At 43.9% G+C, this 13,435-nt stretch overlaps 1 protein-coding gene across 1 annotated transcript; it reads right to left on the reverse strand.

The window, feature by feature from the left end:
- Positions 1-2,836: 2,836 nt before the first annotated feature.
- LOC6035384 (glycine-rich RNA-binding protein 10) lies at positions 2,837-12,802 on the reverse strand. Its single transcript, XM_001845533.2, has 4 exons — positions 12,254-12,802; positions 11,792-12,200; positions 3,542-3,640; positions 2,837-3,477 (listed from the first exon to the last, which is right to left on the reverse strand). The coding sequence occupies exons 1-4, from the start codon at positions 12,576-12,578 to the stop codon at positions 3,429-3,431; spliced, it is 882 nt and encodes a 293-aa protein (XP_001845585.2). The 5' UTR covers positions 12,579-12,802; the 3' UTR covers positions 2,837-3,428.
- Between the last annotated feature and the right edge of the window lie 633 nt (positions 12,803-13,435).

Below are 13,435 nucleotides of genomic sequence, written 5' to 3' on the forward strand. Positions count from 1 at the left end.
ATGGGATATCACAAACATTTGCTATAATTTTTTTTAACAAAACATTGAAGCATTTCCATTCGAGCAGCTTTTAATTTTTTTCTACAACACGCAAAAAAATAAGGCATATTTGAATCAACAAACCGTTTTGTTGATTTGAATATCATGGGCACATTAGAAGGAAATGGAATGAAACTAGAACACGATGCTCGCAACGCGCTGATCTAAATGTTGTGTGCGTAAATATGATAATCAACACAGCATCATAGTGTGTGTGTAAGAAACCGTGGATATCTCTAAGGCTACTCTCACGCACACTAGCACACAATTTGTTTTGCTGGCCGGTACAAAATTTAACCTCAATCTTTTTTTGTGTACGTACACGCAATACATGCGCACGTAGATAACTCTATACAGTCTCTATACATCTGATTTTTTTTTGAGACAGAGTTCTATTCCAGTTACAAATCGTCTCAAGTATGAAACAAACTCGTCGAGCAGTTTTATTTGTTTCAAAATAGGAGAAATATGCCTATTTTAAGCCTAATAAGCGGTCGTGTTTGAATGATGCTGGATAATCTGGATTGTTCCTTGAAATGCACTAAAACCAAGTACACCAACGTGTGAGCAACTTTTTGCGAACTTTTCTGATTATTTTCACTTTTATTAAAAGTTAAGCTATTCCTTTTACAAGCATTAAAAAAAAATACTTCCCAAATACATTCTAATCAGTCGAGTGCATTGGGCCACGCCCATTTTTCTATTTTCAGCATAGTTCTTTTTTTCTTCCAGCGCTCTTTTGGGTCTGCTTAGTGCTGCCAAAATTGATGAAATTTTAAGCAAACACTCACGAAAAGTAGCATTCATAGCGAAAGTTTCCTGGCAGCACTCGCTCACTCTAACAGGCGCTGCACCAGCATGTTGGTGGTGTTGGTGGCCACCCTTTGTTCTTTATTTGCCTTCGCTTCTCGCTCGGTTTTCTTCAGCTTTCGATTGGAATGGGTATTAAAAATTCAAACGTCAGAAGACTTAGCGCTTTTGTTTTTTTGATGGTGCTTGCTAATTATTTACATTTTTCGGGATTATTTTTCAAGTGAGTGACTAACTAATGTTCAAAAGAACACGTTGCCGGTAGTTGGAAGCAATTTTATATCTTAAGCGCTTTGAAATCGTTAGCGCAAGTGAAAAGATATTGATGGCGACTTTCGTTAAGCGGTATACGCACTTCGGAAGGAACCGGACAAGAAAAAATCAAATGGGCAGCAGCGGCAGCGTAAGCATGTCAGAGAGGGTGAAGAAAAGCCTCAAGAAATCGCTCCCTCCCAAAATTATGAGAAATGGTCTCGCAAAATAGAAATTATGATCAAAAGTGCATTAAATTTGATCTTTTTGGCCAGTAAATGGCATAAATTTGCGTGCTTACTCGAGGCGGTGCTGTTGCTGGTAAGTTTATAGCCTAAATAGTATTTTGGAGCTTTAATCGAGCATCAAACTCTCCATTTGACGAAGATAGGTGTTTGATGAGAAAGGGTATATTTCCCCTACTGGTCGAGAAATAAAACAGAAACTCCGCGTTGCGAGTGGCCTGTTTAAGTTCTATTCAAAAAATAAAACAGCTAGAACAAAATAGAGCTGCGTTGAGGACAGTCTAAGACTGGTTGCAACGCGAAGTTTTATAATTGTTTCAAATAGCGAGCAGTTTTAAATTTTTAGAACTGGCGGAAATGAAACTAGAACACGGTGCTCGCAACGCTGATCTAAATGTTGTTTCAAAAAATGCTTTTAATTGTGTGCGTATGATTATCAACACAGCATCATAGTGTGTGTGTAAGAATACGTGGATATCTCCATATATCTGATTTTTGAAACTGAGTTCTATTCAGTTCCAAATCGTTCACGTTTGAAACAAACTCGTCGAGCAGTTTTATTCCGGTTTCAAAATACTGCTCGAAAAATAAAACTGCAACTCCGCGTTGCGGGTGGTCTGTTTCAGTTCTATTTGAAAAATGAAACAGCTAGAACAAAGTAGAGCCGCGTTGCAACCAGTCTAAGACTACTTGAACGCGGCTCTACTTTGTTCTAGCTGTTTCATTTTTCAAATAGAACTGAAACAGCCCACCCGCAACGCGGAGTTGCAGTTTTATTTTTCGAGCACTATTTTGAAACCGAAATAAAACTGCTTGACGAGTTTGTTTCAAACGTGAGACGATTTGGAACTGGAATAGAACTCAGTTTCAAAAAAAAAAAATCAGATATATAGAGATATCCACGTTTTCTTACACACACACTATGATGCTGTGTTGATAATCATATGCACACAATTAAAATCATTTTTTAAAACAACATTTAGATCAGCGCGTTGCGAGCATCGTGTTCTAGTTTCATTTCCGCCAGTTCTAAAAATTTAAAACAGCTCGCAATTTGAAACAATTATAAAACTTCGCGCTGCAGACAGTCCTATTAACTATTGTCAGGTCCTATTAACTATGTCTTTTATATGTTTGTCGAGCTGTCAAATCTGCAACATGGAGTTAAACTTTCTGTGAAGTTTTTCTCGGCTTGCTATTTTTACATATGGGACGGACTAGATTAGGACAGTTAAAAAAATAAAAACTCTAAAATGGAGCATTTTCATTCCACCCGTTTTTGCTTTTTTCTACAATTTATTCCTTATGGGAGAATTGTCATTTCTACCACTCGAATCCGGTGCTACGTTATTTTTTTCAACATCCAATCACCAGCCCAGCCATTTGCTCAGAATTTGATTCTGAGTCGATATGATATGAAGTTCATTTAAAAAATTAAAAAAAAGATTGTGATATTTTTTTTTTGTAAATGGAAAACCACACTTAAACAGTTTTAAGTTTACCAATATATATTTGTCATTCAATCTGATGATTCGTACAGTTATTCAGTTTGTTTGTCTGCTATTGTTGGTTTGAATGGGCTGAGAGAAAAAAAAACCTTACAAAATCTAGAAATGTTCCTACAAACTATTGCTCTCCGTTGTCTTGACAATCGTGCCAGCTTCGTCCTGTTTCGCTGCAGAGCTATGAAAACGTTCAAGATTGCGCCATGTGTATGAAACATATATGCACACACACTTGCGTTATTTATTTGCAACATTATAAAGGAAAATTACAATAGTAAAATTGCATCTTTGCGTGCTTGATTTTTTTTTGTCAAAGCACGCACATCGCAAAAAAATCTTAAATACTATATGTAAATGATTCTCTTGTATGGGAGGGCTTTTGGTGGTTCCGGTTTTTGTTTGTTTCTATTTTAAACAGTGTGTGTGTGTGTGTTTGTCTCGTGAGATGCTCAATGATCGGTGATAAAACATGGTAAGATACAAAAAAAAAAAAAGAAAACACATTTTAATTTACTCTACGAACATGATTCCAAGGTGTATGATCGCATCGCGTTGGAAAGGGCTGAACCGTTTCCTTCTACTGTGCCCACCGTTGCTGATGTTGGGGCGGTGGTCCGCGGTTTACCCTGTGGAAAGTTTAAATCATGAGCTGAAGATCTGTTTCGTAACTGTTGTTTCGCTATTCATTACCGAGACGGTTCACTTCCCAGCGGAGGAAAGGATTGGTTGTAGTTCGATGAGTGGAAGTTGCCGGTTCCGTTTCCTTGATTGTAACCGCCACGGCCGCCACTGGTGAAAGGTGGAAAAAGAGTGTATTTTTTTTTTGTTCTGAAAAAAGGGCTTTCTGGTTCAATTTAGGAATTTTGTGTCTTTTGATTAAATCGATTAGCTTAGACGGTATAAGGCTTTCTAGGCCCAGTGAACAAAATATAATTTAACCCAAAAATGACGAACTTCTCGTCACAGTGTTCTGATGCAAACAATGATCGAGCTCGAGCTGTCACAGCCCTGCGAAGTATGTTGGCTGACATATCGGGCGGCCAGTAAAAAGAAACAGCTAGAAGTCGCCTGACAAAAAACTTTTGCCAGAAAGAGATAGGAAGCCTGATGCAAACAAACGTCCAGCTGTAATGTAAACATACTTTGAATGTGTTGGTAAATTTCTGACTAGAAAGCCTTATTCAATTGAATCAAAATTTTTCAGTTAAATAAAAATAATCTTTCAGAGAAAAATGAGTCATGTTTCATAACTGACAGGTTAAGAGTGACGGTTAGGAGCATTGTTAAAAAATGGGAAGCAAATTCATTCCATTCTGCGAATAAACAAACTTTTGTTCTAGAAGAAATATGCCTAATCCCATTCCACTAAGCGTTCGTGTCTGAATGATGCTCAATAATCTGGAGTGTTCCTTGAAATTTACTAAAACCAAACACACCAACCAGTAGAGCAGCTTTTTGTGAACATTTCTGTTTAATTTTGACTTTTGCGGAAAATGATTCGCGTTCTTTAATACAAGCATTTTTCAAAAATATTTCCCAAGTTTATTCTAATCCGACGAGAATGCACTGGAGCCAACCAAATTTCTATTATCGGCTGAGTTTTTGTTTTCACGCGCTGCTGGTGGTGTTGTTGGCCAGCCATTGTTCTTTATTTGCCCTCGCTTCTCGCTCGGTTTTCGTTAGCCTCCGACGAGAATAGGTACATCCTGGTGGAATGTCAAAGTGACTCAGGGCGACTAGAGATCCTAAATAGGGAGACTGGTCGAAGTGAATTTGACGTATCCAAACGAGCAAGCTCAAAACATACGTTGCCAGATCGATTTAGCAAGCTTAGACCAGTCTCCCTATTTAGGGTCTCTAAGGGCGACAGGTTTCGAGTTTATTCTTCACGTGAAAAGCTAAAGCATGTGCAAAGAATATATTGTCGATAGTTGGAACCAGTTTTATATTTTAAGTGCTGTGAAAACGTTATTTTAGTTGGCCAGAAAATGGCATAAATTTGTGTTATTACTCGAAGTGGAGCTGTTGCTGGTCACAGTAATTTAGGAGCTTTAATCGAGCAGTAGACTCTCCGTAAGATAGGTGATTTCGATGCAAACATTTCAAAAAGCATCATGTACAAACCATGCGTTTTGAGAAAAACGCATTTGAATGTTGAGCATCCATTTTCAATTACCATTTTTATATAAAAGCAAAATAAGATGTTCTAATGATAACGAACGATGAAAAACGTTGCTTTTGTTGATACTTGATCATCCATATTCAATAAAACATTATTTCCGTAATTTTATTTGAGAAAAACAAACATAACTTCTTTTGAAATCACCAACGTCGATATCATCCTGCTGTCACTGAGGGGGGCGCTTTGCTATGATTCGTTTTTTCTTCGCCGAATGTACATGGCGCTTTTTTCATGTTGCTTTTTTTCGTCACGAGGTTTATGTAGCCTTTTGTTTGACAGGTTGACAGGGCTATATAAACAGGGACTGCTGATGGCAGAGATTTTGTTTATGTTACTTTATTTAAAATCATGAATAAACAGACTTTACTGAAGTAACTTTTGCTCATTTTTGGTGGAGAGGTAGCTTATTAGGAGTACTTTCAGAATATGCAATAACTCAGAAAGTGTCAAAATGTACATGATGCCTTTTGAAATGTTACCGTCGATTTATCAGAATAGGTATATTTACCCTATTGATCAATGTTTCTTAAAAATTACTATCGAGAAATTAAAAAGAGAGATGTGAGCCGGTAACATGGAGTTAAACTTTCGCAACTGTTATGGTAAACTTCACAGAAGCTTGACAGAAAGTTTAAGAGCGAGTTTTTCACCAATGCGTAACAGCGTTTGTTTGTCTATGCATGAGATGAACTCATGTCAAATATGAGCCCTCTACGACAAAGGGAAGTGGGGTAAAACGGGCTTTGAAGTTTGAGGTCCAAAAAACCTAAAAAATCTTAAAATTGCTCGCATTTCCGTAGAACTTCATCAATTCCAACTCTCTTAGATGCATCCGAAAGGTCTTTTGAAGCACTTCAAAATGTGCCATAGACATCCAGGATTGGTTCGACTTTTTCTCTTAGCTTTTGCAAATTACTGTTAAAAATGGATTTTTTTAAACCTTAATAACTTTTCCCAACAGCCTCCAACACCCATACTCCCATAGGTCAAAAGTTAGGGAATTTCATGGACTATAAGCCTACGGTATTAACTTTTTGGCCAATCGCAGTTTTTCTCATAGTTTGACGATTTTTCTAGAACAAACATTTTACAACGTTAGTTTTTGCCCTGTAGGCCGCCATAGCGGCATTTTTTGGTCTCAATTTTGTCATATTCGGAATCCTCGGAAAATTTCACGTAAGTTAGAAGTATTGGAGTTGTAAATTTGATTTAAAAAATAATTAAATAAAACATTTTTGAAAAAAGAAATAGATTTTATTTTAATGAAGATCGAAGTAATCAATGCAATCGGTGATCATTAACTTTAAGTTTTCCGTTCAATAAAACTTCATTCCACATTTAACTTTCCCCACAACCAGTCGTGTTTTCCCTCGCTCTCTCTAGAGGTTATGGGCCCAGGTGTGGGTGGAAAGTGTCTAAGCTTCTAGAAGATTACAAATTTTCGCAAGAAGTTTCCGCAAGAATTTGAAACAAGAAGTTCACGCAAGCAGTTTCCCTCAAGAACCATTTTCCTCAAGAATGACGCACGCTACGGGACCATCTCCGGTCGTCGAACGATTGCTCGGCAGGGAGAATTGGTGCACGTGGAAATTTGGTATGCAGACCTACTTGGAAACGGAAGAACTGTGGGAAGCTGTGGAACCGAACCTGAAGGATGACGGTACGCCTGAAGCAATTCCGAAGGCGAAGGACCGTAAAGCTCGAGGAAAGATTATTCTTGGCCTCGACCCTTCGTTGTACGTCCATGTCCAGGGGACAACAACGGCCAAAGGCGCTTGGGACAAGCTGGAGCAGACCTACGAAGACAACGGATTGACGCGTCGATGGGGTCTCCTGCACAAGCTGATGACAACGAACTTGGCCAACTCCGTATCCATGGAGGCGTACGTGACGAGAATGGTTGCTACCGCAAACCAACTCGGTGGTGTCGGATTCCCGATTTCGGAAGAATGGGTTGGAATGCTGCTGCTTGCTGGCCTACCTCAAAGCTACAAGCCGATGGTGATGGCGCTACAAAACTCTGGCTCGAAGATTACGGGCGACCTGATCAAGACAAAGTTGCTGCAGGAGGATCACGAGCCGACGGAGACCATCGAACCAGCGTTTGCGGTGAAGGGCAAGCCGAGCTACAAGCAGGAGAATATTGGTAAGCCGCAGTCCAAGGGTCCAAAGTGCCATTCCTGTCACAAGTTTGGACACATCGCGCGGGATTGTCCCGCCAAGTCGTCGTCGAAACCGCCGGAGAGAAAGGTGGTAGCAAGCCAGGTCGTGCATTTGGTGCCGTGCTGACGACGATGGACGAGATGAAGACTGAGGACTGGTTCTTCGATTCCGGAGCCACTTGTCATCTCACCCGGACGAAGTCGTTGCTGCGTGACGCTCATCAAACAGATGGGAAGATGTTCGCCGCAAACAAAGGCGAAATGCAGGTCGTCGCGGAGGGCACTGCCGTGCTACATCCGACCTGTGGAGAAGAGATTGACGTCAACGGAGTGCAGCTGATTCCAGAACTGGTAGTCAATCTACTGTCGGTAGGTAAAATCGTCGATAGTGGCCACACCGTTGTTTTCGGCCAGAAGGGCTGTGAAGTGCTCGATCTCGAAGGCACGTGCATCGCGACTGGAAGTCGCTCGAACGGACTATTCAAGCTGGAACAGGACGTACCAAAGGTGCTGGTGTGTCAGCCGACAACCGTTGAGCTGTGGCACAAGCGTACCGGTCATTTGTCAATCAAGAACTTGACCAGATTGCGCAACGGCATGGTGACTGGAGTCCAATTCCTGGAGGCTGATAGTGCTGCTGGCTGCAAAATCTGTCCCATGGGGCGACAGACCAGGCTGCCGTTCAACAAGAGTGGAACCAGAGCGACCGAGGTGCTTGAGTTGGTGCATTCCGATATCTGCGGATCAATGGAGCAGGTATCCATCGGTGGAAGTCGATATTACATCACTTTCATCGACGATCGGACAAGGAAGATGTTCATCTACTTCCTGCGTCACAAATCCGAAGAAGAGGTGACTCGCTGCTTCAAGGACTTTCACAGCATGGCAGAGAGGCAGACAGGACACAAGCTGAAGGTTTTGCGTACGGACAACGGGACGGAGTACAAGAACAAGGGATTCGAGAAGCTCCTGAGTCAGCTGGGGATTCGCCACCAGACCACCGTTGAGTACACACCAGAGCAAAACGGTCTAGCGGAGAGGGCCAACCGGACGATCGTCGAGAAGGCACGTTGCTTGCTATTCGAGGCCAACTTGCCGAAGACGTTTTGGGCGGAAGCAGCTGCTGTTGCCGTGTATTTGATTAACCGATCTCCGTGCACGGGGATTCAGACGACACCAGAAGAAGCCTGGACTGGTCGTAAACCGGATCTGTCCAATTTGCGAGTGTTTGGGACGACAACGATGGCCCATGTCCCGAAACAGAAGCGGCGCAAATGGGATCCGAAGGCGGTTGAATGTATCCTGATCGGGTACGACGAGGAGACGAAGGGCTATCGTCTCTACAACGTGAAATCGAAGCAGATCTTCATGAGCCGGGACGTGACTTTCCTCGATGAAGGATTGGCGGATCGCGACGGAAGGACAACTCTCAAAGCTACCAACGGGCCACAGTCGACGTACGTGAGGTTGGATTTTGAAGAACTTGTTCAAGAACCAGAACCTGTTCGAGAGCCGGAACCTGCTCAAGAACCGGAACCTGCTCAAGAACCCGAGCAAGTGGAAGAAGAGGAGGCATCCGATACAAGTTCGGACGAGTTCGAGGATGCTGATGACTCCGTGACACTTCCTGCGCTCCCGCCGCGGCAATCTTCACATCCGCCCCAGTCACAGGCGTTGAGGCGCAGCGGTAGGGAGCGCGCAATCCCTGGCAAGTATAAAGATTTCGATGTCCAGTGCAATGGTAAGCGCTCTTCGCGTGTTTCAGATGCCCCGATGATGGACGGATCGTCCACTTCAGCTGCCCGACGAGAGAATGCTGCCAGCACTGCACCCCCGTCGTCATCAAATCAAAGACCAGTTGACGACGTTTTCCAACATGGGTTGATGCTCAACGATAGGGGGTGCCCACCCTCGGCAAGTATTCCCATGTTGATGTCCACGATGGCGATACTGGTTCCAATTGTTCACAGCGCAATCTCGATGACCCGTGTACGCACCAAGAAGCGTTGACACGTGACGATTCCGACCGCTGGAGACGTGCGATGCAGGAGGAGTACGATGCTCTCATCAGCAACGGGACCTGGGAGATGACTGAACTACCAGCTGATCGGAAGGCGATTCGATGCAAATGGATCTACAAGACGAAGGTGGACGCTGACGGTAAGGTGGATCGATACAAGGCAAGGCTGGTGATCAAAGGGTACTCTCAGCGAAAGGGGGTGGATTATGAAGAAACGTATTCCCCCGTGGTTCGTCATAGTTCCCTGCGGTACCTCTTTGCGCTCGCTGCCAGGATGAATCTCCAGATCGACCAGATGGATGCCATCACCGCGTTCCTCCAAGGTGAGCTGACCGAGGAAATCTATATGGAACAGCCGCCCTGTTTTGACGACCAAGACAAGACGAAGGTTTGCCGACTCAAGAAGGCACTCTATGGCTTGAAGCAGTCCAGCCGCGTGTGGAACCTCAAGCTGGATGCTGCGTTGAAGAAGTTTGGTCTCACTTGTGCCGACTACGACCCGTACGTATACTACAAGGTCGTCGGAGAGAAGGTTCTGTTTCTGGCGCTGTACGTGGATGACTTGCTGATCTTCAGCAACTGCAAGCGCTGGAGGAAGGAGGTCAAGGATCAGCTTTGTGATGAATTTCGGATGAAGGATATTGGCCCAGCTAAGCACGTCTTGGGCATTCGTGTTTCAAGGACCAAGGACTCCGTTTCACTGGACCAAGAGGCGTACGTTGAGTCTGTCTTGGCTCGTTTCCAGATGTCCAATTGCAAGCCGGTTGCCACACCGATGAACGCCGCCGAGAATCTGACCAAGTCGATGGGACCAACCGATCCAGAAGAAGCCAAGCGGATGGCGAACGTACCCTACAAGGAGGCAGTGGGCTGCCTGATGTATCTGGGACAGTGCACCCGTCCAGATATATGCCACGCCGTGAACGTTCTGTGTCGCTTCAACGACAACCCCGGAGACAAGCACTGGAACGCCGTCAAACACCTGATGCGGTACCTGCGAGGGACATCGAAATTCAAGTTGACGTATCGAAAGGACGGTAACGCAGACATCAAGGGGTACACGGATGCTGATTGGGCCGCAGACTGCGAGGGCCGGAAGTCTGTAACGGGATACGTATTCATCGCGCAAGGTGGAGCTATTTCGTGGTGCAGCAAGCGACAACAAACCGTGGCGTTGTCAACCTGCGAGGCGGAGTACATGGCCTTGTCTGCCACAGTACAGGAAGCTCTGTGGTGGAAACGTCTACGTGCCCGGATCGAGAAGAATGAGGAGATCGTCATCTACTGCGACAACCAGAGTGCTATTGCCGTATCGAAGAACGGTGGTTTCCACTCCAGAACGAAACACATTGACATTCGTCACCACTTTATACGGGACACACTAGATCGTGGCGATGTCGAGATTACCTATATCAACACCGAAGTGCAGGTAGCCGATGGATTGACCAAGCCTTTACAGAAGCAGAAATTGGAGTTACATCGCGCTACTATGGGACTTCAAGATCACTGATTGAGGAGGAGTAATGAAGATCGAAGTAATCAATGCAATCGGTGATCATTAACTTTAAGTTTTCCGTTCAATAAAACTTCATTCCACATTTAACTTTCCCCACAACCAGTCGTGTTTTCCCTCGCTCTCTCTAGATATTTATCCTGTGATCAATACGTCAAATGCTGTATCAAGTAGGCGAAAACCTGTTTTACCCCTAATCCAACAAATTGTTAAAAAATATTTTAATTCATTCTAAATGGCAATTTTTACTATCAAATTTACAACTCCAATACTTCTAACTTACGTGAAATTGTCCGAGGATTCCGAATATGACAAAATTGAGACCAAAAAGTGCCGCTATGGCGGCCTACAGGGCAAAAACTAACGTTGTAAAATGTTTGTTCTAGAAAAATCGAAAAACTATTAGAAAAACTGCGATTGGCCAAAAAGTTAACACCGTAGGCTTATAGTCCATGTAATTATCTATCTTTTGACCTATGGGAGTATGGGTGTTGGAGGATGTTGCAAAAAGATATTAAGGTTTTAAAAAAATCCATTTTTGACAGTTATTTGCAAAAGCTAAAAGAAAAAGTCGAACCAATCCTGGATGTCTATGGCACATTTTGAAGTGCTTCAAAAGACCTTTCAAATGCATCTAAGAGAGTTGGAATTGATGAAGTTCAACGGAAATGCGAGCAATTTTAAGATTTTTTAGGTTTTTTGGACCTCAAACTTCAAAGCCCGTTTTACCCCACTTCCCTTTGTCGTAGAGGGCTCATATTTGGCATGAGTTCATCTCATGTATAGACAAACAAACCCTGAAAGTTTCATCCAAATCGGAGCACCTCGATACGACCTCTAGAACAAACCGAGCAGAATCTACAAATACTGCCTCTTAACTCCATGTTGCACTTTTTAGTATAGCACTCGTTAGTATAGCAACTTTCGCAAGGGGTACCACTTTACCCCGTCGAACCCTTACTATGATGAAATAACATTGACGTAGAACTACGTCTGAGTTGACATTTTTTTTTTCAGCGAAAAATTTAAAGTTGCGCCAATAACAGAATCCCTCCCTACTTACTATCCCGGTCCTCCTCCCGCAGCAGGTGCCGGCACGCGGCGTGCGTACGGATCGTTCTGGGCACTGATGGCCAATCCACTGTTGCCCCGGGCCGGCGGTCCACCTCCCGATCCGCCTCCACCGTACCGTCCCGCTCCGCCACCTTCGTTTGGCAGCGCGAATCCACGACGATCTTCGCTGTTGAACTGGCCAGGACTGGAGTGCGAAAATCTGCTTCCGCTGTTCCGATAATTATCCCCTCCGCCGCCTCCTCCTCCTCCTCCACCACGGTTGAATCCTCCTCGATAGCCTCCCCCTTGGCCACCTTCATATCCACCACGGCCGCCTCCACCGCCGCCGTAAGGTTGACTCCGGAAGCCGCCTCGGTTATTTCTCATTGGACCACCGCCACCAGATCGTTCTTGGCCATCTGAAAAAGATGTTCTAAGTAATAAACTTTGATTTGAACGATCAACTTCTTACCTTGTCGAAAACCACCGCGGCCACCACCTCCGGCCCCTCGCGGGCCGCCCCTGAACCCTCCCCCACCTCCTCCTCCTCTTCCCCCTCCATCACCGGGGTTTTTGCTTCTTCCGTGTTCCACATTGATGGTCGCCCCCTTGAAGGCCGAGTTGTGCAGAGCCGCGATCGCATTCTCGGCCATGTCCGAGCTCTGCATGTGGACAAAGGCGCACCGGTTCATGACGTCACACTCCGTCACGACGCCATAGTTCTCGAACATGGCCCGGATTTCCTCCGGCTTCGTTCCGGGCGGCAAACTGCCCACGAAGATTTTGTTACGCTGCATTACGAGCACCTCTTCCCGGGCACGTCCAGGTTTCGCGGAAATAAACAAAAGCGGTGCACACACTAGCAGTGGCCCCGCGCGAACCACGCACGAAACTTGCCGAGGTAAGCGAAAAATAGCACTTTTATTTACTAATTTTACAAGCGATTACGGAAAATTCGCGGCATCCGAGCGGTGGAGAAAACAAACGCGCGTTTGGCCGGTGGTGAGTGACCATTTTTTCTTGATGACAGTTGAAGAGCTGAGTTCCACGGCAGGGCCAGATTCAGAAATACCAGATTAATAACAGTAAAATCCCGGTAGTTAGACAACGAAAAACTTAAAAGTATTTGTAGTTGTAATTTATTTGGTAACGATATCCTGGTTGTTTACACTTTGTATCAGTGTGACGTGACGAACGGGCATTGTTAACATTGAACTAAAAACTAATAATAATATATAATACAAACACATGAATGATTGAATAAAGCCACATCATAGATCTATTGGGTAACAAGAGTGTTAACGTGCACGACTAGCAAACGAGAACCTGTATATCGCTTTTACGTACTATTATTTTCAGCACCATTTAAAATTCAAGTGTTTGACAATTGAAATTATTGCATGGCCAGATCATGAGCGAAACACTTCGATGCGCTGTGGGAGTTTTGCTAAGTGTCAGTGTAGGCTTAAAGGCTAGTATGTAGATCGGAAGGAAAGGGGTCAAGAAACAGCTTTACGAACAGCAGAACAAAGGAGAGGGCAAGGGGCTGGAAACTCTAATATTACTTATGCATCTTCAGTATACTAACGATATTACAGTATACTTGTTAGTATACTACACTCAGTTAGTATACAAGACATTGTAAGTATATAAA

The sequence above is a fragment of the Culex quinquefasciatus genome, chromosome 1 (genome assembly GCF_015732765.1).
Source record: "Culex quinquefasciatus strain JHB chromosome 1, VPISU_Cqui_1.0_pri_paternal, whole genome shotgun sequence".
NCBI classification, from domain to species: domain Eukaryota; kingdom Metazoa; phylum Arthropoda; class Insecta; order Diptera; family Culicidae; genus Culex; species Culex quinquefasciatus.